We start from the raw sequence: 26,338 nt of genomic DNA on the forward strand, positions 1-26,338 counted from the left end.
GTTTTGAACGATCTCTGGCTTGATGCCTCTATACCGACGCTTGCGTGTTACGCACATGTCTTTTGAAGCCCGGTCTGCTAATTTTATCGGTGTTCGCGTCGCGGCTGATGCCACCGAGAAAAATTCTTTACTGACTCACAAAAGCTCCGAGAAGCTCTATGACGAATTTAGCACGTGTCTGGGTAGCGATCCAAAGGAACTGACATAAACTGTGAACAGCTGGGCGTTATCGTAGGAAATGAAAACTTAGGTAATGGAGCATTAGTGCACCCCGCATGACCGATATCACAACTGAAGTGAACACAGCCACAAGTGACCATACGTTTCGACACGTGGCAGAGATGGAGGGAAGTTAATTTATAATGCGCGAAGTTGGCAGTTGCTGAATTTCGATATCGGCATTATACAATCCTAGCATACACACTGTATCTACGAGCCAGCAAGTTGGTAACTAATGGCGATATCGACTTCCGGTACGTGCCACTCCTATGGAATGTCTAAACTTGGTTAAATTACTTGTTTTCGCCATAGCGACTGCATAAGTTCGAAAGGAGTGAATTTAGCTTCGATAGTTTCACGAGGGATTAAACAATGGGCGACAATGGCATAAAGTGCTCAACTTTTCAATTGCAGGTGATGCTAGGTTAAAAATCTTGAGGATAATCTGTACGGAGATCGAGGAAAGAAGATCGCGAGCATTTAGAGCCACGCGTCTCGGATGTTCCAGCAAGGACGATCTTTTATTAATGTTCAGGGATACGCTGGCCGTCTGGGATTCAAAGGGTGAAAATAAGGAGAAAATATTCTTGTCGGAGGAGCAAAGGAAGATCGTAACAAGAAAAGGTCGCTGCATTCTTTCGGACTTCCTTTAATCTCCAACAGTTTTCGGTATGCAAGGATTCTGTTAGTCGAGTTCGCCCAACCACCGGATTCCAGTTTCATCCTCGATTCCGGTACGGCAAACAAAGGAGCCTTGTTCTATCCGTATGAAAGTTTTATAGTCGGCAAAGTGGCGGCAGCGAGCGGCTCCCTCGACATTTTAAGCCCCATTAAAATTTGAGTAAAAGACATGCAAGTAAGTAATGGCGGTATGCTCACGTGGTTGCGGCGAGAGCGAGAGGTCGGATGCCGGAGGTGGTGGTGGTACGGCACCTTCCGGTTTAGCTACAAGAAGAACAACTCGGTCCTGTGTCGCCTTCAGCGTCGCCACGGCTTCCTCGTGCGTCACGTTCTCCAGGTTCTTGTCGCCTTGCTGAAAGTAACGCAGTTGCAGTTAATAAGAGATCGTGCGTAAGAGCCTTATGGTATATTTCAGTGGCGTATGAATAAATTCTATGTATCTGTGCGTGTACGCGTCAATTACGCGAGATCCCGATAATTGACTTTCCATGTAAAAATTTTTACCGTGGAACGAGCGTCACGTGCGTTCGGGCCATCAGCAACGGGAAGACCCGCCGAAGTAAAAGAATGACGAGCAGACAAAGTCCAATGAAAAGGGAAGACGAGAACATGTAGGAACTTCCAATGCAATTATTAGTCTCATGTCCTGTATAGCTGACTCATACCTCATATATATTGTTATTTTCGTATATATCGACCAGGGAGTTTAATTGAAATTCCATTCCATGGTCCTTGAGATATATTCCCTGGTTAAACGTAGTAAAAACTTCAAGGCTCGTTTATCAGAAAGGAACATGAATTGTTGCGAGATGAACTTTGTTATTTCGAGGGCCTCAAAAAGTAATTGGATGGTTCGAGTTTGATCGATTCTTCATAATAATAGTTAATGAAGGATCTGGCTCCAATAGAGACCATGAGTATAAGATTAAATATACGACCTTTGATCCATGTTCCGAATTACATGGCGGAAGGTTAAATACGGCGAGCTGTTATGACGCCATCGAGGCTGGAATGGGAATGAAGTGGGGACACGAAATAAGAATGAAAGTATATGGTCGTTATTAAACAAGCGAAAACAAGTCGACAATCCGAAAAAATGTACATTGTGTACGTGCACGTATCCATTTTCGAGAAATCGAGATGACATTACCGACTGTGTCAAACTGAGAATTACAGGTATTAAGAATCAGGTAACATGGGGTACTGCTATGTTATTTTTTCTTATCGGGTGGAAAAAGAGCGAGTAGCCAGAAGTTAAAGAATTTCGAAGAGTCGGTATTGTCGCGAACAATGATTAATTGAGCATCGTTAAGAGAGGGAGAAAGGAAGAAAAGTATTAGACGCAGAGAGACTCTCAAACAGTTATCATGGAAGTCGAACTAACTGAGGATTAACGCACTGAGGAATTCACTGTGAAAAGTAACAAGGATCGTTCAAGCCAGAAACTCTCAGTACGCATATACTGTAAATCTGAATGAGTTATTCCCTATTCTTTCTGTGGCATTCACTTTGTACACACTCACAAATGTATTATTTTCACGTTGGAATATGTGGGAATAACAGCACACTTGTAAGTGTGTTAAAAGTGACTGCCATAAAAAGGATAGGGAATAGCACACCTGAATTTACAGTGTAGCTACACGTCTCGTTATCTCATCACTGAAATTGCCAATTAACGGCAGGTCTAGCCGGTTGCTTGTTGCACGGATTGCCGATGCTTCCTACCTGGAGAGTCGTGAGAGGAACGAAATGTACAAGCGATAATAATGGATAAGACAGGAAGCGAATCATTCAAACGGGAAAACGAAGTGGGTGCCCGGGATTGAGATAGTTTCATATATAACGTGGTAGGGTCCAGTGTTACGGGACCCATGTCCATTTGCTGAATGACAGGCGCGAATTCAGTGACAAGTAGAACGGCCGTAGGTGGCCAACTAACTATACCTGAACGACTACGTGTTTCCCGGTCTCAAAGGTTGAAGGTAAGTCTTACGAAAAATAATAGGAGAGAAGAAAAATCTCTAAGAAGTTGAAAAAAATATTGATTATTTTAAATCGTTTTGATCTGATTCTGCTGTCTTTTTTTTTTTTTTTGTCAAATCCATCTTCGGGATATTTTCGAAGAGACATTTATTTTTTTATAATTCAATACAGGGATATAATGGAAACAAAAAGGACATACGAAGCATACGGTGAATTTACTACCGGAAAGCACAGGAAGTATAGGTATCGCGTATTGGACTCAGGCAATGGCACGTCTTGAGTAGTATTGCTGACGGTGCGGCTATCAATTACGCGAAACCCTCTTTTCACCCTAATCTATTTCTCCTATCCGCACTTAACCATCCATTTGTGGGCCGCTTTTCGCGAACATAGCCTAGTCCTGGCACCCTTCTTCTTTCTCTATGCGGACATGAAAAATGGTGGCAACTTCATTTTTCTAAAGTGAGTTTTTACACGGCCTGAAAAGCTGCCGAACACAATGGATAGGCCTGCGCCATTCCGCGCGCTCTGTCACGAAACTGATATGGCCCGGAAGTCAAGGGTTGTCACCCGAGTGTCAATCTTTCAGGAAGAACCTCGAGCCGGATAGTACCGTTGGGAAAAAGGAAACTAGAAAGGAAATCGTTTTAAAAAATATCAGATTATGAAATAACATCTCACCAGTGATTTGGAAAGGGCGGAAAATATTTTTTCAACCGAAACATTTTTTTCTATATACATGGAAAACAGTATCTCACGCTCGGTTTAGACGGACAGAGGGTACCACGAGTATGAAACGACCAATATTTTTCGAGCCATTGCTCATAGGCTTTATAATACCTGCAAGCGTGCCATGCCACGTCGTAACAAGCCTAATGGTCCGTCCAGTCCGAAAATATGCGAACATAAAAAATAATAAACGCGATATCTCGCGAAAACATTCCCTCCGTCGTTCAGAAAAGTAGAAGGCCGCAGCTGAAACTAGTTTCCGCGAGGATCCCAGGCAGACCCAAACCCGGTTTCACAAAAGAGTTCGTAGCTTCCAGTTGAGCAGTCATTAGAGAGTGTCCTTGAGCCGTTGCTAAGACATAAAACACGGAACGAAACCACTGTCCGTGCTTCATTAACCTCTGAACCTCGTGCACGAATAACTACTGTATATCGCGCCTTGATATTGTTGGGACAGCCGCCGGATGCGAGGGTGTCGAATTGAAATTGGAAAGTGTAAAGTGTCGCCGGAAGCGCAATGACGTGGCCCATATAAAAAAGAAGCCACGACGAAGGACCCTTCCAGCGCTGATGGAAATCGAAGAAGCGTTTGAGGAAATTCCATTTATCGAGATATCCACAAGTTTCGTCTGCGATTTGACGGAACGCAGGAAACATACAAGAATATGCCACGAACCAGGTGAACGTGAGATAATAAAATCTAAAGGTACATTATTACTCACCAACGTATTCCTAACGGCGACCAATTTGTCGCCAACAACGAGGCGTCCATCAACTTGTGCGGCTCCGCCATCCATGATTTTCGTGACGTATATCCCATTATCACCCGGGATGTGCTGGTTGCCTATTCCCCCAGCGATGCTGAAGCCTAAACCTTTGTTGCCCTTGATGAGTTCGATTTCCATCAATTGCGTGTGTCTTCGTCGACGAACGCACTATGAGAAACAAGGAAAACAGTATTAATATATGGTGCAAGGTAGAGGAATTGAAAAATGAAAAAAATTCAAGCAGAGAAGAAAATAAATACAATTTATTTCAGATACCGCAACGCGATGCCAGCACAAAATTGACGTTAAATAAATACTTTTTTTCGGTGTCGCGAAAATTGTAGATTCTACATTTCGAAATTTCGATATACTTATTTGGAGGATACATCCGGTGAAAAGTCCTCTTGGCTAATATTGGCATTTCAAAATCTTGCGTTTTAACGAAATTACCTCTTCGGACGTAGCCGAGTTCATAAATCTCTAGAGGAGTAACAGTACACTCTTCTCGACCCAGCACAATGAATCCTCGGTAATTAAATGCCTGTCCAATAGTTGATCTAGGATCTCCTGTTACTCTCATGAAATTTACACCTTACACCTATGAGGGCCCTTTAAGGTCGCATAAATATATGTATGCAGTCGACCGACCCACTGTTTTCAGTAGACGCAATCTGTCCACTGTCAATATTTCAAGCGTGATAACACGATAAAAATTTCAAACCGCCACGTGACGTGTCGGCGACAGCGGAGAAATCACCAAAAACAAAAGACGATCGTAAATCCCCGACAAGTATGAGTCGTCAACGTCATCCACTAATTTACGAAATTGACGGGACGCTATTCTCCGACGTCGTCGTTACTTATCAAGCGACACGTCGCGTCGATCTTTTTCGATATTGTATAAGAGGGCGTCGCGAAAATATATTTCAAGAGCTTCAAAATAAAAGTACATAGGCGTATACGGAACGTGGGTGTGAACGAGGATGAGGATGGGAAAGAAAAAGTAAACGGAGAAAAAGCATCCAGGAGGAGAAAGGATATCAGGTATTATCGCGCCGAATAAAGGAAGAATAAAAAGCATTGTCTCTGACAGACAGCAGACGTTGTTATCGTTCTAGGGTATCTCGTTGTATTTCGCAACAATAATTGGATACTTCGATCGCAAGCGAGGTCTTTCAGACTGTAGCCAGACCCGTCGCACCATTGTCTGTCCCGTCTAGCCGATAATCCCCGGAGTTTATTTCAACTTCGGTCAACCCCGTCACGACAGATTATTACAACTGAACGACAGCCTCGCCAACGAGCGACAACATGCAAAATTCCCAACCTGGTAAAAATATGTCGGGAATTCGCCAGACGCTCATATTCCATCCACTAAGATGAGTTTAAAGCCTGAACCGTTTTCCTGGGAGCTTTAAAAAGTCCCAGAGCAGCGATCGCTCATCTATCAACCTATAGCTATCCTACGTCAAGTAAGATTCGACTTCCTGTTAAGTTATGGAGGCGAAACTTTAGCGGGAGACAAAAAGAGTGAAATATGGATAGGAGATGTAAGATGGAAAGGGATGGCAGTTCGTTCTAACGGGTGGATATTAATTTCACGCCATATTCTTGAGCACCAGCTGCAATAAGTAGGTGCCATTGAGAACGTACCAGTTTGACGGTGTTTCCGGCACGTTTGAGGGCGTCGACAGCCGCCGCGTGTGGTACGTCGACGACGGAGACGTCGTTCACCTGGAGTATCGTGTCGTTAACGCGCAAGCGTCCGTCGGCCGAGGCAGCTCCACCAGGTATAAGTTTTGTGATGTAGATGGCAGTGTCGTTGCCAAAGTGTGGATTGTCCGTGCCTCCGGCGATGCTGAATCCAAGACCAGCGCCGCCTCTCTCGAGGATGATCTCCTCGTACTCCCAGTCATCGTCGCCGTTGACCTGGAACATAAATCGAGTCGTGACGTGAACTCGGAGAACCCTTGTCTGATTAAATGAGTCGAACAGAAACGCTTCAGTTTTTCGGGCGAACGAAACATATTTTAAAGGACAATACAGGAAGCACTACACTCGAGTCTATTAGGGCAGACATATGAGTTTAAAAAAAGAAGTCAAGGCCAGCCGTACGGGGCACTTTGAAATTGGGTCGAAACAGTCTAAAATTGTGTGTCTTGACAAAAAATGCTATTCCCAGGAATCGTCCTCTAACGATGCCATACGTACTAGAACTAACGTAAAAGTGCAGTAGACAAATTGTAATTTGAAAGAAAAAAAAATAACCATGCACGAGAACTCTGCTAAGTTTGCGTTGTAGGTTTATACGGGAAATTTCACAAGATCTTTCGGAATGGGGAGCATCGATCTCGACTACGAAACACATACATGCTCTACCAAGGCAGGAGGTGCCTCCATGTTGATTTCCAAATTCACCTCGGACATCTGTTAATTAAGTTAGGGGACTAACTACCCTGCAAACAGGGTAGCCTTACTTAATTGATTCGAAACCCTGTGCAATGGGGGTTGTACGTGATATCCTGCTTAACGAGATAGCTTCGAGTTATTTGATAACGTTACTCTTGCACGATTTATCGTATATCCCTTCGTATCCGGAGGCTTCAGAAGAATAGAAACTTTCAGTTGAAATCGTTTCCGTCGGCTAGAGTTCGAAGATCGCCTCCGGGTTCTCATAACAGTCGAGTTTACGGTATACGGACACGTAGACGGATTAAATTTAGCCAGGACGGATGGCAGTGAACTCGACTGGATTCTTAGTAAATGGTCAGGCTGCTCCTGAGATATCGGATAGCAAAATCTATGAGAATCATTTTGTCACTGAAGATCCCTCAGGTCATAACGATTATAGATTCGGAAGAAACGAGGCCGAGTTACGAAGATTTTATATCATTTTCACATATGACATATTTCCTATCAATAATATCACATATGCACAAGATGAAAAATTCTTATTTGGAAATCGAATATTTGACCGAATCTTTACTTGTCTATAGTACCTATCTACAGTAGGCACCACACGTGTACTCTAATTGAATACAAGACATAAAACTTCAGAAAAAAATATAACTGAACGACATATATGCAATGAAATCTGCACCTTGGGAATAACTGAATTCGATCCTAATCACATATGTTTTTTTCAGTCTGAATGGGTAAAACTGAACAAATGAATTTTGACGTCCCGATAGAGCAAGACAAGATTTTATTATAATCTCGTCGTACAAGAGAGTTCAGCAAAAATATGCCATCCTAGCACACGTGTAATTAAATTCACAGACTTTCGAAAGTACTTCCTAGTATATTAAAATCTCCTTGATAATAGAATTGCATATATTACGGTAAAACGACGTGAGCCTTATTCTGTGCACTCTGTCTCAGAATCATTCAATACACAGTTTCCCATACGAGAGAGATGTCGAAATCTCATGGTAAAAAGAACCATTGAAATGAACGTGCGTCTGTTTCACGTTTGTTCAGCCACTCGTGAAACGTGGATATCTTTGGAACTGACCTTGGCTTTCAGTACGTTCCACGTTAGCTCGTGCATTCTTTAGTCATCCATATACATGGTGGTATTAAAACTTAGTATCAAGGACATACATACATATCCACAAAGATATATCACAAGTAAGATAAATTATTCGACAGAGTGTTTTGAATCCACTCATAATATATTCACTATTACAGAAGCGTGTAATACTATACAGAGTCTAACAGTCAATGGACAAATAACAGCTTTCGCAAGGTAATTACCATTTTACGTAGTCTATTAGGCATTGCGTAACTTTTCTAGTCAAAGGAACACCATCACGAGTCACTGCACTATCGTCCGGGAAAAGTTACTCACGTATCCCACCGTATCTTCACGTTCGCACCGTGTATCTCACTAGTAAATTACTATAAGTCACTGGTTAGATTCTCACCAGGTAATTCCAGAGCAGGAATAAACCTATAAATGCCAGCATATCAAGTCCACTGCCAAGGAGAGAAAATCCTTCGAGCCTATCAGGTACGCGACACGTCACAGAGACTTACTTACGAAACACTGACGACGAATGCACGTTTTACACACACGTTACCTATACCCCTCGCAGCCTGTCACAACCGCCCGAGAAAACACGGAAGAGTACTACTACTACCCACTGTCGTACAGCCGTGCTATAAAGGCCACTCCACACTGTCGTTGACGAATTGTTTACGAAGGATCGAATTTGCATAGACAGTCAAATGGTACATCCGCCTGAAAGAATACCTGACAGAGGCTTCAGAGTCTTGTAAGCACAGCAGAAAAAAATGTAAAAGGCTTTCACAGCAACAATGCAAAAAAATGTAACTCCGTGTACGTTATTTTGTAGAATTTATAAAAATAGTAATCTGTAATTTTTCTTCTTCCCGACCGAATCTATGTTATTACCATGCTGCCAACTTAAGTTTTACATCAAAATGCCTTCGTTCGATCTAACGCAGTGTGAACGTACCCAGTAATATGTCGCTTATTTAGAATGCTATAAACGTGCACGATTCACCTTTCGCGGTACACAAAACGAAAAGCTAAACTGAACTTCGCAGCACGTTATACCAGTTGCTCTTATGTATAGCGGGAGCCCATGTGGCGCCACTACTCTCGCGCGATCTACTCTCCGCCGCTATTCGCTTCTCGCACACGCTCGAGTCATCGTTATTATAATATTAGAGCGGCAGAGTTCTATTTTCGACCAACTATGAAAATACATATATATCGTAAGACGGAACGACGCTGAAATATACTCGGAGCGCATTCGCGTGGTCACTCACCGGGTTTCAGGTGGATAGACAGAGGACTTACTACTAACTTTGGCTTAACGAACTATTAGGAGGAATGCACGGGCACCGGGTGCCAATATTGGTAGCGGGTCGCTGCCATCTTTGTCCAATCTTCCGGATAGACGGTACAAGAATCAGCTAAAGATAGCCCGAATCTCCATATAGTGTCTTGTGTAAGCAAGACTGTATAATAATGGCGAATCGAATGCGTATTTTACTGATAAAATCCTACGGCAACGGAATGAATATAAATTTTTCAACTTCCAATCAGACTCTAAGAAAAAAATATATGATAGGTAACTATATCAACATGAAGACTCTTTCTATTGCCAGACAGCGAATTTATCAAAATTATTTGACTCGCTCGTCAGGCTTTAAGCTGCTATTTATTCTCACGCGTGCATCACGCGCATCTATAAATGTCATCGACGGTGATTCGATCCAGCATCCGTTCAATGTTAACATGAATTGCCGTTTCCCTGGGCGACGTTTGTTTCCATAGTAACTTAAATAGCTTCGGCAAGAAGAGTACACAACCGGGATTTTCAGTAGCAACGAGTGTGTTATTTAAAAGGTATCGAGGAAATGTCAGTCCCGCTCTAAGGTTAACATCAGGCCGAATTTACAGCGATCTTACGGCGTATGCACAATAGACGACTACCAAATACAAAGTTAAAGTAGTTTACGACTATTCGAGCTCGTTCGTTTTTACCAATACTTCTTACCGACCCCTGCGACCCATTTCGCGAAAGCCAACTATGAGATTTTGCATTGCTACCTATGAGGTTTCGCGAAATTTGAGATGCGACTACTTTCCCGTTAAAAGTCTCATGTGCTCAGTGCGCGCAGTGCTCTCATTAAAATTTAATACTTCCTCCTTTGAGAACAGTAACGCGAGCAGTATTAAAAGGGTTGATAGTTATATTCCACTCGTACCCTACACATATAACGAGGGTGCGTTCATCCAGGAACGTCTTAACATGAAATTCGAGTATGCTGTACATATGAAAAAGTTTATAGCAATCTATATATAATTTACTAAATATATATACTACATATCACAAAGATTAGTTTTATCTATTTCGCCTATATTAACAGGCAATTAAAATATTTGCCAAGCTACCGTGTCAAGATCCAGTTTTTCTAGGCACAAGATCGATTCGATCAATTGCACTATTTACAGATATATTCTCGGCAGTTTATTGTGAACGAGCGCACGAGGATACTTGCATCGAGGTACCGAGGGACGTCGGGACGCTGGGACGTTTACGTAAGATAACCTGCATTCTGTCGGATTGCATAATTTTCTAGGGACGTGTTTACCCAGATGGCAGGTAACCTTGGTTCTCGATATCCCCAGCACGGCTGTGTACCAACATGCATTACGCTTTTATGCAAGCGTAAGCGGTGTTCTGTTGCACTTGTCGTGTGAGCATTGTCGCAGAATTAAACCGGAAGTAATATTCAGAGCGTATCGGGCATCTTGCATTACCCGCGTCATAACTAGTCCAAGAGAACCAACAGATATACTTATGTCTATAATGACAGAATAGAAGAGGGACAAAGGGTTTATTACAATAACAACAACAAAAATTACCCACCACAAATATCACATTGTTGCGCTATAACCTTAAAAATCGATGGAACTACGTTTTGCCTACTGCGCATGCGCCGCGTATACATAATTTCTTTTAACAAAGCAGCATAGAAAAGAAGTTCGAGTTCGTTGTCAGAATTAACAATTGAACGAGGAAGAAAATCCTTCCTGAGAAAGAGCAAAACTATTGTATCAGCTAATCCTTGGAGCTTTAAAGACGGAGTAAACTTACTCCGTGTCTCTGCGCGATCTTTCACGGCTGAATACGAGCCGATTGTGTATCGCTGGAGAAATTAAGAGAGAGATGAGAAGCGCACCCGAGCGACAAAGAGAGAAAATGGAAAACCTATACATTACGCGACACACAAGTGTACTCGGTCGTACGTTGGTTTGCCTAGTTAAGTCCAGGTCAGCGTCGCCATTAGAAAAGTGGAACGCCACGAAACTACATGCGTTTATACCTGTCTCCCTCCCTAGTTTCCCTTAGTCAATATTGACTCATTTAATTCCGTAATTCCGCGTAACACGTTAAATTCGCATAAGAGCGACTGGACACGTATCCTAGGCTAAATACCGGGTGCTGAAAAATCTCTGGGCTAGATTATGACGTAGAACTTTATAGATATAAAAAATAATTACATTGACATACCACCAAGCAATATTTAAATTTCCAAACAAGTCAGCACGCAGCACGGTAAGATAAGATGAATTAGCTGTTACTCAAATCAACGATTTAACAATAATTTCCCTAATGTGCACGTGTTGAGATACATTTTTGTTTCGAAGCATACCAAGTCGTATTTCTACAATTGAGCATATTAAACGGTGCTCTCCGATAGGGATAACGAAGGTCTTGAAGTTGCTTCTTTAGAACTGAGATAGCATTTCGAAGAGCCAAAGATTACTATACTTAGTTATATTAGAATCCTCGGAAAAGTGCCAAACGATTTCAAGCAGTACGAAAAGTTTGTGTTATAGGGGATGTGCGATTAGTTACGTTATTTAGTTGAGCGACAAGGTGAGTGAAGTAATGTCTAAGTAGTTCTAGAAACTCCTCGCGGTGGCTACTTGTTAGTCGAGGGGGTTAGGAGGGTGCATTAGCAAAATTGGAGTATATCCAAGTTTGTGCCGTCAGATCGCAGTTAAACTCGTAAAATAGTAGCTGCCGCGCGTTGAAAGCTGTCCAAAAGTTCCACTGTGCTATACTTTTGTTCCAATGCTGGTATAAAGGGTCGGCAGCTAATTGCCCTGAGCTAGGAAGGGTGGTTTGTCTTCTGTCTGGATAAAATCTCTGTTTATCGTGTCGCGGCGCTTACTTGTTGCACCCTTGCGAAATGTCTAGTGAGCTTGTTCCTTTTTATTTAGCAAGTTCAGGAACATCGTATATAAAATAATTGGCTGCGATGAGCTACACGACCCTGCTTGCATTTGCGTAATACAATTTGTTGTTGTGTGGGTATCCGGGTAAAAATTTCTTACTATGGGGAAGACCAACGGAAGATCTATCATCGATCGTAAGTGAATGCGTCCTTACTTCCATGTGAAACGTTAACTTGATTTTACTGAGGCTTCGCAATTGAAATTTCAATAACGAGAATGCAGAATAGGTGAAGCGGATTAAAAACCAAATTCATTAAAATCACTGCGGCTATGTGTGATTCAAATAGGGGTAAAAATGAATGTGCTAGTATCATCCATATTAATTATGGACGTCATTATTCAAGACTCGAAAGGCACGATAATGTGGGTCATTTTTTACTTTTTCTTCTAAAGACCTCTCTAATTAAACGCAATTTTTTATTTGCACGGCGCGCGTCGAATAATGAGATAGGGATTATTGTTATCATTATTTTATTTTACAAACTTCCGACGATAAACCCATTATATGAATTTTCAGTTGAAATCGTTGAATAATTATTGCTTTCAATAGTTATCCAATGCAACGTAGAATTACGATACGTCAAGAGAGCGCTGAGATGAAAATTATTTTTATTAAAAATTGAATAACTATCTTTTAGTCTTTTATGTATTCAATGAAGTGAACGTATATCTGCAGAGACTGAGCGCTGGATGTTGTATAAATAGAAACGTAAAAAAAGAAGCATAGCAAAAGGAGACTAATTTCTCATTTGCTTTTAATGGTTCGTTTGGAAAACGAGAGAATTTGTAAAAAGTCTTCGTGCGCTTGCAGTTTATTCGGCAAACATTAAAAATTCTGGGACGTTTCGGTCGCACAGCTTGCGCAAACACTTCTCGCTCCTCGAGAAAAGGAATTTTAATTTTGAATTTTAATTGCAAGGTGCTCTTTATATGGACTCTGCTCGTCTGCCACTGGTCTCGTAATTGCATTGTAATGCGCGTCGTTTTTTATGGGGGCATCTTCGCTTAGCAATAGTATGAGGACGAAATACTAAAGCGGAAAAGCTGGTATTTCCTTACCTTATTTAGTTATACTATAGTGTACATGTAACGTATAACTCAAATGAAAATCCGGTTGTGCGAATAACGAAGTAACCCAATACGAGTATTACAACGAGATAATCATACCGTGAGGGCTTACCGTTTGACCTTGAAAACTAGAAATACTAAAAACTTCAATTTATTCCCGGGTAAATATATCCATCTAGAGTGAACTTTGCATTTTTCTGATTGGAATTTCAGAATATACGCAAAGTGGAGTCTCGATAAGATTTATTATGAAAGTCACTTCAGTGTTAACGCAGTTCACACTTTTTCTTCCATTTCATTCATTAATTTCATTGTGACCATACAGAAGAGTTTACGGTAATAAAAGTTATCAACAGAGTTCCATGTTCCTGTAGTACCACTAGGAGCAATCCATAAGTTGCCATAACAGTGTTGTATAAGAGACCATTCAAAGATCGACGATTTGAGAAAATAATAAAAATTCAAGCTCGATGTAAACTGTTTAAAAAAATTGTGTTCTCATAGAAAAATTATCATAAAAGCGTAAATAAAAATAATCTACTTCGATGCTCATCCCGAGTTGTTCTACCGTAAAGAAAAAGAAAAAGAAAAAAAATGTGAATTTCCAACAAGCAACAGATTTGTGCAAGGGTCGGTTACCAATGTTTTTACAGTAGAAGTTGCCACCCTGAAGAATCGTGCTTCGAGCCGGAGTGTAAGAATCCTATAGCATATAGATACAACGAAGGATGGCCACGGTAGGCGAACAGTAAGCTTCCTTTACACGCAAAGTTACACCCAGCGATAATAGCATAAATATTCATTAGAGCGATCGTCGCTCACGGTTTTTCCGAACCGGGCAAGTTTCCATGTAACGTTGCTCGCGACACCTTTCCACTTTCACCCCGCAAAGCCAGCCGTGCTTCCTGGGACCAGGGATCTCTAACCCCTGCTACATCGTTGCCCCTTTAACCCTCTTTACTTTCTTTACCCTCGGCCAGAGGCTTCGTACCGTTAACATCCACTTAGCAGCGCGAGGAATATTTTACAACCGGCTGCGCGAATTAAGCGCCGACGTACTTTACACCGAAGCACTTTTCTTCGGAAAATTGCAGCCGATGAAAATATATGGACCTTAATGGCTCCTGATTCAATTTTATTGGCCATACTATATACACGAGACTCCATATAGAACTTATATGCGATACTGGCACATATTTTATAAAGAATCGCCATACATAAATTTCTTACAAGGATCAGAGAATAAATTCCATTAACGTTATAAAGAAAATTTGAAAATCGTATGTCCTCTAACCTATTCTCCACCTGGCCTCTGATGAATGTCATAAATTCTTTCCCTATTTATCCGTCGTAGTAATAACGCTACAACGTTTACAAGTTAAGTTTTTAACTGTTCCAACTCCTGTGAATTATTCGCGTTCCACCAGTAACACCAAAGTTTCGCTGCACCGCGAAGTATGCGTAACTCATCGGGGACACATAGTTAAACAGAACCGCAGGCTGTTACGCGTGTTACGTACTGCACGTTTAACACCAGCCAAAACCAATTTCCGGCACGGCACTTTGATGGGTTAATCCACAAAATGCGACAGATCGATCCCATAATTGCTGCTCGGGGAATCTTATTGGATGTCCTTGGTGAAGTTAACGCGCGTCATTGGGCGCATTGTCGATATACAACCAACGATGGAGATACGCCATGACAACTCATTGCGATATCTCGCACGTCACACGGAGTCGCACGTGGAAATCCATACGGAATTTAAATTCGATCCTGCGCTGGCTGCTTCTTAAACGGGGGGGAATCCTTTTCCTAAGATGAATCATACTTCCACGTGGGAAATGTTTACGAGCGATATCCTAACGTAGCCGAAAGTGGTCGTACAGAATGATCCGTCGCGATGATTCGTGTGTGCATCCCCACTTCAAAAGTAAAACCCTACTTCGCTGCGCGAATGCATATGCAATTATAGCCGAGGAGCTCGATACTAAATTTATACGTAACTCATACCAGACAAAGTTTACGTTGCCAACGTGTCTCGCACGTCTTATGCATTTTCCATTCAATTTACATATTATAAAATATTGAGCAAATTAATCATTAAGACCCCTTCTAAGATTTCATTTGATATCTGACAAATTTCAGGGATATAACTTTGCGTGTATGTCGCGTCTGGAAAGCTTCCATGGTCGATGCATCTGTAACGTCATAGGGAATGAAGATAAGGGAAGGTGGAGGGAAGAACCGTGCAAACGTGACCAGGATAACACAAGCTCGTTTTATATTCGTTCCTCCCTTAGTCTTCTGGCAAGCCTCTCGTTGACGAAGAACACAAGAACGGAATAAATTCATGATATGGGCTACATACGTATATCTATACATAGTATAGTATACACAGATATAGAATTCACCCGCAAGTTCACTTTTCAATCCGAATGCCGCACTGGCTGGGTGACTCCTGATTTCCTCGAGGGAAATAAAAAAAAAAAATCGACAGAAGGTATCCAAAAATTGAGAGGAATAAAATTCCTGAGAGACTTCGCATTTGCCAAAGATAAGAGACGTCCTTCGGAATTATCGTCGATGATTCGAGTTCATCATACCGATCAGGACATTAGAGACGATTTGGCTGATATAAGCTCATCGGGTTACATTCATTCATCTCTATCCTTTTAGTCAATTACATCGATAAAAGATTCAGGATAGAAGTACGAGTATGTCCATGTAAACTGGCTTGAGGGGTTGCTGGTGAACGAGCTATGAACCTCGCACGGGGGGTTGTTTTGAGGGTGGTGGTTTCCTTGTGGAGTTTGCTCGATATTCGAACGTCCAGTTTCGCATCGGCAATTCTCGTATCGAGTTACTAGCGTGTTTCACGGTTTATTGAGATCGAATGACCGAACGTTCTCATCGCTTCAAAGTTGCCATTGGCGTCCAATGACCACTAAACAGGACAGACCGAAATTCTTGATTTTTGAGAACCGTGCATATATATGGAACCGTGCATATTGTAAGTTATCTTGGATTTTTTCGTATAACATATGAAATTAAGAGAACTCTCTGTTAAATTTTAGCATTTTAAAATGGTTCCGAAGAATTGATATTAGGTAATTTATTAAGATCGTTATTAATTTTTTTCTCGTCATTTGGCACTCGTGGAGGCTGTATCTGAATATGTTTCTTCGTAATGGCTGTAAGCAAAGGAGCCATAGCGTCTCGTATCAATGATAGCGATATCTGATACCCGCGTGAAATATATTTGACATACGATGCAAGAAGCGGTTACGTCATTATAGTACAGCGCTAAAGTACACCCTGGGACGTAATAGCTGCATCCCTTAAGCGACATTGCCGACGACATCCATCCCAATTTCCGTCAGACGCCGGGAGCGTTTTGCATAGAAATTTCTTGCGTCAAAGCGAACGGCGCACATAAATTGGAAAACTTGCCGTTCCTCGCGATGCGGCTTTGCCTTGTTAACGAGGAAAAAAGTGTCTATTCGAAACTCGACAAGTGAATTTGCCACGACGCTGCACTGAGATGGTGATACATTTCTCATCGTACGGAAACTCGAGCTCATCGCCATCACGATAAATCTTCAGCTTTCCATATGTTTTAACGGCGGGTACGTTAGGTCGTAAGCAACCAGGGTTAAAATGCATTAACGATATTGCAATACGTGTGTCGAAGTTTCTCAAAGTTCTCCAACAACGCTCTAAATCGATATGGATAATATTAAACAGAATAAACGTCTTTAAACTTTCCTTGCAAAATTGGGGAATTAAATTTTCAAAGAAATTTGAAAATTTCACATACAAAAAAAAAAACTTAAAAAAAGTAATCGCTACGAAAACGAAACACAATCGACCCACTTCATTTTCTCAGGCAACAACCACGAGCTGATAGTTTCATTTAAAAAAATCAGAAATAGGCTCATTGCAATAGCGAATATTAATGTACACTTGTTTTTAAGTGCATAGAAAAAAGAACTCATACACGTAAAATTGAGTTTGAAATATAGTTTTTAATGTAGATACATGAGTATCCAATGCTGGCAGTGAAGTACAGCAATACCGTGAGTGGACAATGCAAGAACTGTTATTTCGGAAACGAGGCACTGGTCGAGTGGAGAACTTTTCAATTCTGTACAGTGACCTCGCGCCGTGACCCTCACACAACGTCAGTGTAACTCCGGCAATAATATTAAAAACAAAAAACGCTCGTCAGATTGCGCCAAAAAAGAGTGAATGAGAAAAGCACATTTGGATTTTTCAAAATTAAAAACAGCATGACCGCCCATACGAAATACCTATGAAGCGGAAAAGTATAATTACTCATAATACCAGTAGGGACGACCATTAATATACATTCTGGACCACATGCGAACCGCCGGTACATCCCGTGAAATAATGATGGATGGACGGTTAAAGTTCTACGCACTGTAACGTGGGACATCGAGGGGCAAAAGAAAATTGGCAGATTCAAAGAACAATAGTACGTACTGTAATTCCAGTAATGATAATAATACTAATAATGACAATATCATAATAGCGACTGAGCACTGCGAGAAGAATGAAAATATCTGTCTAGGAGGATTGGAGCCAAGAAATGACGCTGACAATGAGAAGAGTATTTCGTCTCATAAGAAGAAACGAAAGTATCGATTGACGTGGTGACAAACGAACCGAAAGGTTAACGGACGATTTCTCCGTTGAACGGAGGAGCAAGATTGTCACGAGAGAGTCTGGAAGAAAAACTAACAATTATCAATTATCCCGTTCCCAAAAGCGAATTGATCTAAACCCGTTATAACCGTGGAGACATCCAGGCTCAAATTACCTATAGCAAAAGGGAAAACGTCCGACCGCTATCCCTCAGGTTTAATTTCCGACACGGGGCTAAAACGGCTTGGCAAATTCTCCCTTGAACACGAAAAAGGCCTCCGTCGCAGCATTAAAACGAGACAGTGATTCACAATCCATCGAGACAGCTAATCTCAGCAGCGTCAAGTGCTCGGCTGGCGTAGGGCGAATTCACGTGTTTGATAGTGAAAATTGTATCACATCCTCTTTAGTTACGTCGCGAGGGGATGAAACGGTAAAGTGACAGTATCCCGTATTATTATAAGGGAGCAATGGCCTCAAGCATCCAATAGGTATAGTGTACGTACCATAGCAGAGTACAACCCGACGAAATGACAGTGGTTCGTATGACGAAGCTACACTGGTTAGGATTGTATAGTGAAGCCAGGATACGAGTGTGTTGTAATAGAATTAGGATTCCGACAAGTCGACGTAATATGGGACGAGGGTGTCCCTTGAGGAGAGTGACGTTACAGACCTTGGAATTTGTTTCATTAGCAAACTCCCAGAGGAAGGTTGAAAACTTGAAAGTCTATTTCCTTGAACGAACCATAGAAAAGTTGACGAACACGATAATAATGAAACTGACTAATTTCTCTGGGATTCGGTTAATCCCGTTTATTATTTTCCGATGAAATAAAAAGTGATGATTCACTTCGACAGGCTCTACTGTGAATACTGGATATTCTAGCGGCTTCGATCCAGTTACGAAAGTTACGATGTTACGGTGTATAATTCGTGCGGTGATGGATCGCGAAAATAGACGACCGTATTTTCCAGCATTTAATCTCAAAAGGGATACCTTCTTTTTTTTCGTCTGATTTACGTCGTTCTTATTTGGTGGCACGAGTGAAACTGGTGGCAGACGGTACCAGCGGTTAGATAGCTGTTTACTCCATTTGGCAAACTAGATATTCATACATTATGCTACAGCGGCAGCGCATCTCCCTCCCTCTCGACGTGTCAAGGAATGAAATATGCTCTCCCGAATTTCGGTAGGCTACAAATCGAATTAAAGCTTCTATGAATCTTCCCCCGGCGTGTAGGGGAAGACGAGGAAGAAGTTTCGAGAGGCAGAAAGTTTAGTGTTTGCTCGTTGCTAAGAGGGATGGAGATTTAACTCTTCTCAGGTATTACTATATTGGCTATAGGACGAAGGAAGAAAAAACACATTCAACCTATTGCCAGGCACTTCGCTGGAAATTCCCTATGCGCTTTAAATTATTACGTATTTTCGCAGGACAGTTCCCATCAGTGGGAGGGACACTTCCTATGTATCTGGTATATATACGGAGAATTGAAGTTCAATTTTCAAATTTGAAAACAAAACGCTATTTCCTATTTGAAAACTTACGTTTTGGACTATATGCCATATATACTAGACGTATGGAATTTTTTATGCTCATCCTGCTTTAATTACGTTCGATTTACAAACTTCCGTAGTAAGCGTCAAAACTGTGTAATATTATAACCTAAAGTGAGAAAGCTTCAAGAATTCAAAGCTTAGAATCCATCTGTTTGGCTGCGACAGAGAATGTTACTAATTCCCAGGTAATTAGCAACCACGACAGGCAAATCAGTCCTGACTTTCGTAAATTAAACTGAACTTCATAGTATACGGCGCGTGAACGTTCAGACGTCGCTTAGCGTTACCCGACAAGCTAGCTAGATTAATTTCAAGTGCAATTAGATTGTACGTGGGTTATGGATTGTGACTGGATAAAACAATTTCCGCGGAATAAGTTGATTTCTGGAAGTTTGACGTACCACTATGATTTCGCACTAACTACTTCGGGAAGAGTTTGGATCGTGGCTATGCGTGTGACACAATTTATTTGATTATTTAAATAGAAGTTATATACTCAAATATGATTTTCAATAATCGCTTAGAAATTCATTTCTTAAATACGAATAGAGAATTCAACGTTGTCGTATATGCCAGATTCTCATATTGAAAAAACAGCTAAATTTTTTTTCTCAAATTTGTAAATGTTAAATAGTGGCTCTATATCAATACAATCCCTATACTGCAAAAATTTGCAGTTGAGACAATCCTATCTAATAAAGCAGCTGCAAGAAACTAAAATTCCGCGCTTTGAATCACTGTTGCTCGTAGAACGTAGTACGGGCTCGTTAAATCAAATAAATAGCGTTTAACGCATGATCTGCTCTTACGCTTAGTTATGCAGGGATTCTTGTCACGTCGCAGCAACTTTATTAGAGGTAACGAGTCGGAGTTCTGCAATTTTATCATCGTACCTCTTATATGTAATAAAATGGATAAAGCCGAAAAACTAGACTAGACGTATTAACATAATTTTTCTACGGCTCAAACTAATTAATAAAATTAATTGAATACACTGTACTATCAGGTATACAATAATAAAGCAAACACAATGCAGATAAGATGTCAGGGACGTGCTTGCAAATTGTATAATACGTTATTCGCCAGGCGCGCCCGTATAGAAAAACTATCAACTATCTGAAAATACATGTGAATGCAGGTAAAGGTAATGAATATGAGATATAAAATACATAAGAGAAAAAAAATGTCATTTCTTTCTTCAGCTTTAACATGGTACGACAGTGGTCTATTTAAGTAAGTCTGCTATTTCATAGGCGTGCCCGAAAACGCCAAGGATGCAAAAGCACTCGACATTACGAACATGCAGCATGCTCGCATGCAAGTCCAGCTGCGATTATGCAGTAGCAACTGGAGACACAAAAAAAAAGAGGAACAAAACAGAAACACATAACTATGCACTCGGAACTCGAACTAACGAGCACTCTAAACGTGCACACAAGGCTCCTATTTTGTATTCTTTTTTTTTTTTTACTTACATGTCTCGTGTCCCCCGCGAGAAGTGGTGTGTGTGCCTGCAACAATGAGTGTCGGAACGATTAGAAAATGAATTTTTTCGAAATATCTATATAGACGTCTTCGCATTCCTAAAGGCGTTAAACATCTCTATGGGAAATTTAATGACATTTTTTTCGGTTGCTTTAAATACATAATTGAGCACACTAAAGCTCGACAACACTGTGAGCGCACTTAAATTTTCCACATGAGCTTATAATCATAATATCACTATTAATAGAAGAAAGACATGACGTTGGGATATTAAGCGGTTCCGGAGGGTCCCAGAAGTATAATCGGTCCATTGAATGGACTCCATTCGGCACGAAAGTAAACACAAAGTAGCACGACGCCCTCGTCATTACACGCAAGCTCGTTAAGAGCTTTTTTTCACGAGTGCTCCCACCTGATACAGAAAAGAAAGTTCAAAGAAATACACACAGAACAGTCATAGTCGTACCCGCACGGCAGCGACAGCACGCTAGCGAAATAATAAGTGAAAAGGTAATTTGAAAAAAAAACCTCATTCCTAATGACGAAAAACAGTGATAAACAACACAAAGTATCTTTCTATATCTAATACATCCCTCCGTTCTATCCTATTTTTCTATCCCGTATAGCACGTATACCAGGAAGACTTTTATACTATATTCCATGAAATCATATAGAAGAAATATCCTCCCTTGTAAAGGCGCACGCGATTTCAAATCACTAAATCGCTGAAAACTATCGACGCCCGTCGATTCTACTGCTGACGCGAGCGTCTTTTTCCTAGCTATCGCAAGGAGCAAGGAACTCTCGAGATGAAAAAGGGAAGAAGAAGAAAATTCATTCTGAAACGAGACATTTGAGCGTAAAATATTTTATGAGAATCCCGCACTTTTCGTACGTTACTTCACCGCCATGATGTCTCCTCTCGAGCGAAATTATTTACACTGCCTTAAAGTCGACGGGATGTCCGATAACTTGTCTGCCATACGAATAAGGTATCCGTAATACGATTTCTAAAAAACGCAGCTGCGTTAGAGATCTCTGTACCTCCTTGTATCGCGACAAGGAGCACACGTGTATAAGGAGCGAGTATCTCGAATCTAGATCGTGGGGTTACATATGACGAGTCTTCTGAAGCTAATAAAGACCAGAGAGTAATTCTCCTTGCACGGAAGAGGCTGCTTGAGTATACGACGCTACGAAACGATAAAGACAGGCTTATCGCGACGGTGAGCGTATCGCTTGGAACTTTTATTTTCTGGGTCCCGTTTACCGTTTTTGGGGGTGAATTCCATGTGGCGGAGTGTGTGCGCAGAACGTAGCAGTATGGGGAGATAGAAAAAAAAAGGAAATGAAATGTGAGATAAAACGGGGTTATGAGGCTCGTTATCACCGCCAAAGAGGGTAGTGGGTGCTGCTCTCAACAACCCCTATGGATCACTGCGTATAGCGAGAATGTATTCTCTGACAGATATTTTCTTTCTTCGTCATGATGCCATCCCTTGCCGTGTATTGGGGTGCAATTGTAATCGGAATTTATTGAAATTTCGAAGTAATTCCTTTATATCGGATAACTGCTGCGCGCTCGGGACAGTGGGAATTATTATGGAAACGTATGTGACGTTATGATACCCATTTGTGAAATGGAAATAACGAGAGAAAATAATACGAATTGTATCAGTGAATTAATCAATTTTTATCCATAAGATAAATTTTTTTACTCATATTCAAATATCATCTGCAGATCCATCTAGAAAGTAATCTTCCAGAAAGAATTAGTTCGCGCAACAAGTACTCTGAAAACCGGATAATCCCGCAATAAGTAGACCTAAGTAATCTGTATTTCCAACTATTCCTGGAAAATGTTCGGCTATACGAAATTGTGAAGGCTATGGAATATGGAATATGGAACTGAATGTATTCGCAAGCTGGGATAGCTTGTATAATGTATTGCTATACATATACTATTGTATATTCCGTATCTATAAGGGTACGTGAAAGTGCATGCAGTCCCCTACCTGCAATCTATGCAAGAATAGGAAAAGCCTCGAATAAAATCGAAGAAAAACGTAAAGAAAATGCATGGAAAAATGTTCAATTGCTCGCAAATCGTCCTTACGTGTCTTTCCATTGAGAATTTTTCATCTGCCCGTTGCAACACAATCTCTTTAGAAACAGCAACAAGAAATACAGAGACAACAAAAATATAAAGATTTATCTCAACAAAGAATCAGAAGCACGAGGTTTACCTTACGAAAGTCAAAGAATTAATTAATCGCACCAAAGTATATGGCCCCAATATAAATTTACAATATTTACCCAAGCGCAAATATAAACAAATATATTATCAAAATCCTGAGTACCTTGGATAACAACTTTACTCGTCTTCTTACTTATCTCTCCCTTGATCCAATCATCCCTGCTGTTCACCGCGTTCGAACCACTCCTTCGGAGTAACGAAACTTCCAAAGGAAGACGTGTTTAGGCTGCGTTCATTGACATGAGCCTGCATCCCCAAGCTGTCAGTCACGTAAGCAGTTGTGGGACGACTGGCTCTCGGAGCGAATGTGAATAAGAGGGCGAGACGGGAGGGAGTGGAAATGTTATTATTGGGTAGCGACGTATTTACAACGCCGAGTCCAACCCCCCACGAGTTTCCTGCCAGGATAGAATGCCTCGCAAGCTATTCGAGCTCCTTTCCTTATTGGAGGAAGCCAAGAAAGACGACGTCTCAATGTCCATTCGATATCCCTAAAACCCAAATTATTGCACTCCTCGTGAGACGGCAGATGCCAAAGGGATAGGTGTGTATAGATACTAGCTATAGGGATAGTATAGCCGCGAAGACGTGAAAATACGTTCAATCGTTCGCTCTCATTGATACCAGAAGAAAGAAACCATCTTCAGGTATCTATATCTAGAGAAAAGCTGAAAGCGGCTTAATCTTCCGTGCAAAATACACTTGCGCTTTTCACTGGCAAAGCATTTGTAAAGGCTCGCACGTAAGTACTATGTCCATTTATAATAGAGGGTTGAAGATTTTATGAGAAAGAGCGAAAGAGGTAAATTCGACTCCAACGCCAAACCCTTCCCCCTCCCTACCTCCCTTTCTCACCATTTACGTCACTTTGTCTTCGGTTCAAGATTTCGGTTCGGTAACAAGGACGAAATCATCTTATGCGATATTGCCTGTTCGACTTCTCATTTCCCGTCTTCTAAATTCAATACCCAATTCCACGTGGATGAGTGCGACTCCTTCGGGATACGATATAAGTGCTTATATAGGCATTGGGAGAAGAAATTGAGTTTCTAAGTACCTTTCTCATTATTTGAAACTGAGCTCGAAAGATGGGCGTTGTAGGGAAATAGGGAGATTCTCATTTTTATGCCCTTATACAAATTATGGGAAGTTATATCAGCGCCCGTTGGGTTTGTCCTTCGGGAGATCCCTTGGATCGAGATACACGAGATCGTTTGATTATTCGGTTTTCCCACTTTATGTTTCCTCCATTAACGAATATATATTTTTACGGCGGTATTTCTTTTTTTCGTTTTTTTTTTTGTCGAAAATTACATTGACGTTAAAATTAAATTATTAATTCATTGAATGTAAAAGACTGCCGCCAGATTGGGATAAATAAAGAAAATATTTTTACAGTCGGCACAGTAGATATTTAATATAAATTCTCAATGTCCGATAAGATATCGGAAAAATTTGTATATGGCATGAGCAACGAGTTTTACACGAAAAATGTATTTTTTAAACGGATCTCATACGCTGATATAATGCTTAGCTTGAATATACAACAGACTCTTTCAGCTCAGTGATTTCACGTTTTTCCGATTATCCAAAAGTGAATTCACAAAGGAGAAAAATCTATTCGGAACCAGACAAACGTTCTTAGATTTGTTTCCTGATACCATGCTCCAATAGATACAAACATGTAAGATTCGATTCGAATCCGTAAACGTGGGATAAGGAATGCGAATATGGAAAATGGGAAAGAAGAAACACAAAAAAAGAATTGCTGGTTTCCGTGAATAATTTGCAATTTCCAAAGTCAATAAACGTCGTTACGTGAAAACATTAGAATTCCTAATTAGTTCAGAGTAATAGATTTTGTGCAGGTGCAGCTAAACTTCTCGAGGTGAATAGGAATTATAAATGCGAAACGAAAATGTGAAAATGCGTTATACCGTTAGAAATTACATGGGAAAGGTAACGAATACCAAGGCAAATGCGAACGCTCCTTTAAGATGCCACGCATGTCTCATATCATACGAATATTAAATTTTCTAAAAATCCCATAAAAGATTCACCATAAAATAATACTCGAGTTAAACGATTGCCAGTCATTAGTTTCCCATAAACCAAAAGCCAAAAGAGAGTGTGAAGAAAATAACATAAAAAAGTAAATATTGTAAAATTAAAAAATACGTTACACAATGAGAAAATAAACGATGAATCAAACGTATACTATAAGTAATATATATAAACTATAATAACTTTAGTGTCACATACGATACTTGAATGTATTTTTTCTGAAATTTGAAAAGTATCATAATCTCATTAAAAACAGCTCCACCTGTCTGCGGCAAGCGATAAAAAGTACTACCATCCTATTCATCCAAAGAATACGAAATTTTCATGTAAACACGTTCTGCTGTAACCAGCGCTCCGGAAGCGCCCAGGGCTTATATCTCGAAACTAAAACTTTGGAAGACTTAAGTCGAGCTAGGCGGAATAAAATATGATTAATCTCCAACCCGATGTACGTAAATCCCAGCTGGGGATTTGAAAAATGTTGGGATATAATTCTTCAGGGCAGCCTATACCACACCAGTCCGGACCCTCCTATCGCATGCTGCTCCAGCATCCAGTACACAGCTCCGACGGATTAAGGTGAAGATGGAAAAGAGGGTAAATTATAATAGCAAGTGTGCTGGATTATAATACCTAACATCCACCAAAATCCCAAACCACATGACCCACTAATCTTGATTAACTAAGCCTCAATTAGATAATTTTACAAGGGATCCAATACTCCGTATGCTTACATAGTTAAGTAACCCATGCATCATTGAGAATTTTGATATCAAAGCATTTAATTCGTTGAGGGTGTTATCCCTTTGAATTGCATACACCATTTGATATGACAACGATATGAGCGAACGCATGAAAAAATTCGTGAGTTTGCTTGAAAAGTACCACATGTGCCGTCGACGGACACGATTCTCTCAGGCGTGAAGAAAAAATTGTAACAAATTTCGCTGACCGATTGGGTATCGATAAGGGCGATAAAATTTCAAACGCCTCGGTTGCCATTTGATAAAATAATTCCGATTTCAATTGTCCAGCCATGAATCAGCAACTGTCAGCCGCTCGGAATCAAACT

At 40.8% G+C, this 26,338-nt stretch overlaps 1 protein-coding gene across 19 annotated transcripts in view; it reads right to left on the minus strand.

The window, feature by feature from the left end:
* Nucleotides 1–26,338, minus strand: part of LOC107265960 (disks large 1 tumor suppressor protein) — a 167,760-nt gene that overhangs the window by 48,682 nt on the left and 92,740 nt on the right. For 16 of the 19 annotated variants that reach the window (XM_015735939.2, XM_015735937.2, XM_015735935.2 and 13 more), the window contains 4 exons: nt 20,936–20,971; nt 6,033–6,308; nt 4,335–4,547; nt 1,099–1,252 (listed from right to left, as the gene is read on the minus strand). In XM_015735939.2, coding sequence (XP_015591425.1) covers nt 1,099–1,252; nt 4,335–4,547; nt 6,033–6,308; nt 20,936–20,971 — 679 coding nt within the window. The remainder of the gene's footprint in view (nt 1–1,098; nt 1,253–4,334; nt 4,548–6,032; nt 6,309–20,935; nt 20,972–26,338) is intronic. The other 3 variants (XM_015735936.2, XM_025083229.1, XM_025083231.1) reach the window with 1 other exon arrangement.

Source organism: Cephus cinctus, unplaced genomic scaffold (assembly GCF_000341935.2).
Source record: "Cephus cinctus unplaced genomic scaffold, Ccin1 Ccin1_scaffold0265, whole genome shotgun sequence".
Classification (NCBI taxonomy): Eukaryota; Metazoa; Arthropoda; class Insecta; order Hymenoptera; family Cephidae; genus Cephus; species Cephus cinctus.